General features: G+C 42.5%; 1 protein-coding gene across 1 annotated transcript; it reads left to right on the top strand.

The window, feature by feature from the left end:
* Nucleotides 1–267: 267 nt before the first annotated feature.
* LOC149331510 (uncharacterized) lies at nucleotides 268–5,441 on the top strand. Its single transcript, XM_089556691.1, has one exon. It carries the CDS (start codon nucleotides 727–729, stop codon nucleotides 1,381–1,383), a length of 657 nt encoding a protein of 218 aa, XP_089412817.1. The 5' UTR covers nucleotides 268–726; the 3' UTR covers nucleotides 1,384–5,441.
* The last annotated feature ends 599 nt before the right edge of the window (nucleotides 5,442–6,040 follow it).

The following is a 6,040-nucleotide window of genomic DNA, read 5'->3' as shown; positions in this document are numbered from 1 at the left end:
GGCTCATTCGTTGCCGCAGCCTGACCACAATACTTTTTATGACAACCATGCATGGTTTCATGTCAGAGTCCCTAATGCAGTTTTTAAACCTACTTAACCGACTAACTGCACTACGTGGTTGGTGGTAGTGAACAAGCAGCGTTTAGCTTGCAGATGGCGAGGTGGTTGTGCTTCCCGGTCTGCAGAGGCATGAAGCAAGTGGAAAAATTTGTCAATTCACTTCACTGCGCAGCTCAGCCAACATTACCACCGTTTCATTGTGCCCCTGGCTTCCCTACTTAGATAATCTTGAACTTGGACTGAATGTAACTCGAACTCAACAGCCAGCTTTGCATACCAAGAATATTGATCTTTTTCAGTTGAAGCCGAATTCCAAAAACTAATTTCAACATACTTTTATTGGTTTTTTTCGGTTTAAACCAAAAGGACCAACTCCTATTTATAGCACTTTGCCAATGGTTTTATTAGATAGACATTCTTAGCCTGTGTGTATATACAAGGTCATTGTTGTCATGACAGCATTAATGAGTTGGGTGAAAGAGTTAAAGTACACAGCTATTAACGATTCCAAGCTGGCTTGATTTGGTCCATCCATTTCTCTTGATAATCAAACATTAGCACTTCGGCAAGATAACATCAATGTGGAAAAGTTTGTTTTAAAGCCGAGTTCCTTTTAGCATCAAGCCGTTGACTCAAATGTTGCATATGTTTGTATGACGGTTGTTTATGGTTGCTTTCTGCATTCAATTTGTTGAGGCATTAGTGCCATGTGAGGTGCTGTGGTTGACTGCAAATGCTCTGGACAATGCAGGTTTGGTCTCCACACGTCAGAGCTGTGAGCCATCTCCTGGAGAATATGCACGTGTGAAGAGGTCTCCTTCACCCCACGGTGTAGCAACTCCTCGTACTGACATGGAAAATCGCCAGCGTAAACACAGAGCCAACCAGCTACGCCAGTGCAACCACTGTAAGAAGACCTTTTTGAGGAAATGGGACCTGGATGAACATCTTCGCATCCACACCAATGAGCGTCCATATCAGTGCGACATCTGTGGCAGCAGATTTAAGCGGGCAGGACAATTGAGTGAACACCATCGCATCCACACCGGAGAGTGTCCTTTCCGCTGTGAGCACTGTGGCAGCAGATTTAAACTTCGTCACCACTTAGTTAAACATGTTCGCACCCACACGGGCGAGAGGCCGTACCAATGCCAGCTGTGCCCCATGGCCTTTGCACAAAATGAACACCTTAAGAGGCATGTGCGATACCACAGGGGCGAGAAACTGTTTCAGTGTCGCTTCTGCACAAAGACATTTGCTGTGAAGCAGAGTTTGAAACTTGATGAAGAGAGAGAGCACTCTTCAGTTACTGGAGTGCCATAATTGTCTGGTGCCCTTTCATATATTTAACAATGACAAGCATTTCTAGCTAATCTACAAATATGCTTATGTTTGCAATGTAACCATTGTGTTGACCAAATCTATTTGTGAAATATGCATTCATATGCCCTCACTGTACACTGGTGCAGAGTTGCTCTTTATCTGCTATTCCTTCAGACGGAGCAAATGTGCATTAAGCTCCCACACAGGCAATTTGGGTTTGAAATTATGAAAGGCCCACATAGCCTCTCTTTTGATTCGAACAATACTTCCAGATTCATGGCTGCTCTAAAGCAACACAGAAGACAGACTGACGCCGACCTCTTGTATTAGTCTGCGATGTTTAATTTACAAAGATGCTACTTACACTCAAAGCGGAATTTTCAGATTTGGTAAAGGTGCAAAAAGAAATGTAGGCACTGTCTATCTTTTCAAGTATCCTTTGATGATATATCAAAAGTTTTTTGCGTACTTATCTCTGATGGTAGGCTACACCGCTATTCACTTTCCTATCCAATTTGCATGGCCATAAATGGAGCTATTACAGCTGAAAAGTCATTAATATAGCCGTAAATTTCGTAGATCTGGTCTTTTTTAAACAATAGGATAGTTTTCCTCGGCATGACTTTAACGTGACGAGAAGAAGGTAGAGTTTTAAGGTTCTTGCATTTTGAGCAGATGCACATAATCTTTTCAAGGAGAGCAGGTATCCCAAGCAGTGAAGTGCAGTCCATAATCCGCTTTATTTGATTATTGCCTCCCAAATGCTGAGCTTTCATCTTCAGTGGAACAAATTCTTTTGCTATTGCAAGTTCTTGCTTTCGCCAACAAAAGTGTTGGGAAAAGAAAAGTTACCATACTCTGCACTTCAGCGAAGCGTTGTGTTTATTTTTGGCACTGGTCTGTTAACTACTACTAAGTCGCTACTAGTCTGTCTGCTGCTGTCACTTTTTATGCTTTGCATCTGCTCCGGTAGGAGACCCTAGGTGTAGCGAGAGGCCGAGTCGCATGTCGGGGTGCAAACACTCAGTCACGGCGGGCAGTTGTCGCCGAAGCTGAGAAAAGCCGATGATTAGAGAAAACTCAGTACTGGTTTATTCACGTGAAGACGAGAACAAAGACAAGTAGACACATAAGCACTGCAGCACTGTTGTGTCTACTTTTCTCTGTTCTCAATTTTTGCTGTGTTGTGCTGCTGTTTGTCACGGAAAACCAACTAGCCCGCACAATTGCCTTATTGTTCGCACCGTTCTTTGGCTAGTCAGAGAGTGCCTTGCCAGCTGTAGTCGTAACAATCTCGTGACCACTGTCTCACTGTTCCGAAGAAGTTGAAACATAACGCTTTAGTTTAATGTTGGTCTAACAACTTTAGATAGAGGTTTGAGAACGGACAGTGTAATGCATAGCTTGGAAAAGCTGCAGTAATATTTTATATGCAGCTTCAGGAGCAGAATTTTGAAAGTGCGTTGTACATGAAAATGAAAAGGATTTCACCGCACCAGTCTCTGCATCACCATTTATCCAATAAGAGCCTTTGTTTTGAATGTATGTGTGTCATATATCAGCATTGCAAATCACGTACCCTGACATTTTCTGTCTTTTCCAAATACCAATTTTTTCATTGTCATCAAAAAAGTGGCTGGGGCGTTTCATTTATTGTAGCCGTTTTGTGGTGTCCCAAACTGAGATCAATTTTACTGAAAATCCCTTATTTGCATCATGTTTCTGCGCAACCACAAAACAGACTATGCCATCAAAAGGTAACTGATCTGTGTTCATTGAAGATAAGCATTCCTTGCATTCATCACAATATGTGCAATTACAGTTGTGAAAACCAAGTAATATGTTCGATGAAAATTTTGCTAGAACAAGGGAAAATTCAGCAGTGTGTTGTGAGCTTGCATTTTCTGTGTCTTTTTTAGATGACATTGCTTAGCTCACGACTGTTTTGTTATACTTTTGAGACAGGAAGTGCTATACTGTACCGTTTGGTGCAGTTGTTATTTTTGTTGGAATCACAAAGCTTTGCCGTGCTTTTGCAGATAACATTACCAGGTGTCGTAATATGCAGATCATTTTATCAAGTCAGCATCACATGTTATCAAGTAATATGATTACTTAGGCTGCTGCTTTTAAAGGGACACTGAGGAGAGCACTATTAATATTTTTTTTATAGTAAAATCCAATAGTTCGGCATGTCATGGCTTTGTTGCCACTTGGCCGGCAGCGAAAGATGCATTTATTTCTAAGAAATTTGGATTCGAAGTTGAAAAAGTTTTTCCCGCCACTCTGATTCAAACTTGGGATTCATCTATGACGACAGAGGACTAAGAGACGTGAAACATGACGTGCACATGACGTAACGCAGACTCCGTGAATTCTGGCTGCCAGCAGTGCGGCCTAGCAGCAGCCGAAAAGAAAGCTACCGCCGGCCGCACGTTGAAGGCATCTATCGGCTATTGCGGCCGTCGCTACAGTCGCTTCGATTACGTTTGCACTGGTGTTTTGCCAGCGTTACGATGGATCTCGTTCTCGAAGTCGTCAACGAAGTTCTCGCAAATAGACACCTTTAGCATACCGTGTACCTTGGTACCGCTAGCGGAATACCGGGAGCCCGCCTACCGCCGGAAAACAGGCGCTGATTTGTCCCGATGCTTCAGGAGCGCGCGTAGCAGCCGGGCACGTGGCGCCATCTGGCGACGTCAAGGAGATTTGCGCATGCATTGGCTGCGCCTCAGTGATGCATGGTTTCTCGGTTCCTGGTGCTGCTAGAACCATTCATTCTAGCAACACTATTTTGTTCTATGATCTCATCACGCTTGTACTTGCGAGTTTGGCCTGTGGCGGCGATACCTGTATTTTGGTTCTTGCTCTTTTCTACGTTACAAGAGCTTTGTTGTCAGTATGAGTGGCGTTTTTGTAATCAGGAGCTGGTATTCTGTTGATACAAGCCAACTTGAATTTCTCCTCAGTGTCCCTTTAAGGTGAACTTGAAGGATTATAGTGTACTGTGCGATGTCAGTGCACGTTAAAGAACCCCAGGTGGTCTAAATTTCCAGAGCCCTCCACTACGGCATCTCTCATAGCCTTAGTCGCTTTGGGACGTTAAACCCCATAAACCAAACCAAACCGAAGGATTATAAAATTTTTCATGATTCCCAGCAAACCAAAAACCTCTCAGAGACATCTAACTAGACGTCTCTGAGAGGTTTTTGGTTTGCTGGGTTATAGGGATCTGAGCTTGCCAGCTGTGTGAAAAAAAATGTTATGCAGAAACAATAAAATTGCCTTGGAGTTTGCAGGTGATTCTAGTGGAATGACTACAGTTAGTATTACTAAGAAATGTGACTAATCAGAACTGAGTGGTGGAATGACACATGGTCTTGTAATCCTGCTTGTTAACATCACTGGTGAAGTTCTTGTGCTGTCTCTACTCTATTTGTTATTCTCGCCCATGGTGAATTCTTGTTTCCTTATCTGTTTTTTTTCTTTCCAAGTGGCTTCAAGGCTGCCAGCTGGGTTCTGGTGTGCATGCTCAGGTGGAGCTTGGTGTGACTGCATTTGTAAACTATTTGGTCTGTTCCACTTGTAGTGGTTTTTGAGTGTCTATGGGAAGTTTGGTTGTTGCTGAAGTGTGATATAAAGGGCATTAGAGTTGACTATACATTCAGTGCCTGTCTTGTTTGTTTCTGCTGAAATTTTGACGCCTTTTGTGTTTATGTGGAGCACAGTCAACTCCAGCCTTATGCAGTTTCTTGCAAACTTTCACTATATTTTAGAGTCGAAGCTTTATTTCACTTCTTGTTGTTCTAACGGTGTCAGTACTCAGAACGAAAACCTCCTTTGTTCAGTGGCTAGTGAAGAGAGTGTCGTGCAAGCGTTCCTAATCATTGAGCCGTGGACCCTCCCAGGAATGCGCCATTGTGGCCACCTTTCAGCTTAATGGGGACAGTCCTTTTCTCAGTTTGCAGTTCTCGAAGATTCTTCATTGAAAACTAAAGGAGGCTATTGTGGTTTCCGAAAAGAAAAATTCTCTTCGTAATAAAAACTCCAACCCTCCATATGCACCCTGTTAAATCTTTGTTACACTGAATAAGTATATATGGCACTCACACTCTGGCTGAGCTAATTTTTGGGCAGTCCACTTTTTTCAGTTGTCACTACCTCTGGGACTGCCCAGCTGAAACTAGTTGTTTACACTCAAAAGTAGTTATAATATATCACTGAACTGTACAGTGCACGAACCATACCTATCTGCTACCAAGTGCATTTGAGTTCTGTAGTAGGAATTGTGTTACACTACAAAAAAGCGCTTGGAACCATTAAACTAATCTGCCTTTGAGAGGCATATGAGCTACCAAATGATGAATATTCAACGTGACAAACATGACTTTGTATCACAGTTTTTGAGATGCAAGTTCTTTTATTCTTCTCCTTATGCTGCTTTTCTCTATTTTATTTTATAGAGATTTTATAGGAATTTTATAGAGCAAGCTTCTTTGAAATCAACAACTGCCAGCATTTTTAGAACCATCATCTTATATTCATGCTCCATAAAAACATTTCCAGTGATTGGCGTGCCTGGTGTCTGCACACAAAGTGACATGCATTATACCATGTTCCTTTAAACCATGAGCACGCCCAGGTTATGGAGATTCCA

This window comes from Amblyomma mixtum, chromosome 8 (genome assembly GCF_055824585.1).
Source record: "Amblyomma mixtum isolate Tamu chromosome 8, ASM5582458v1, whole genome shotgun sequence".
Classification (NCBI taxonomy): Eukaryota; Metazoa; Arthropoda; class Arachnida; order Ixodida; family Ixodidae; genus Amblyomma; species Amblyomma mixtum.
This window is presented reverse-complemented; position numbering and strand designations above follow the sequence as displayed.

Bases quoted from the DNA above. Each gene is read 5' to 3' on its own strand.
- LOC149331510 (XM_089556691.1), top strand. From the start codon at position 727: ATGGTTGCTTTCTGCATTCAATTTGTTGAGGCATTAGTGCCATGTGAG.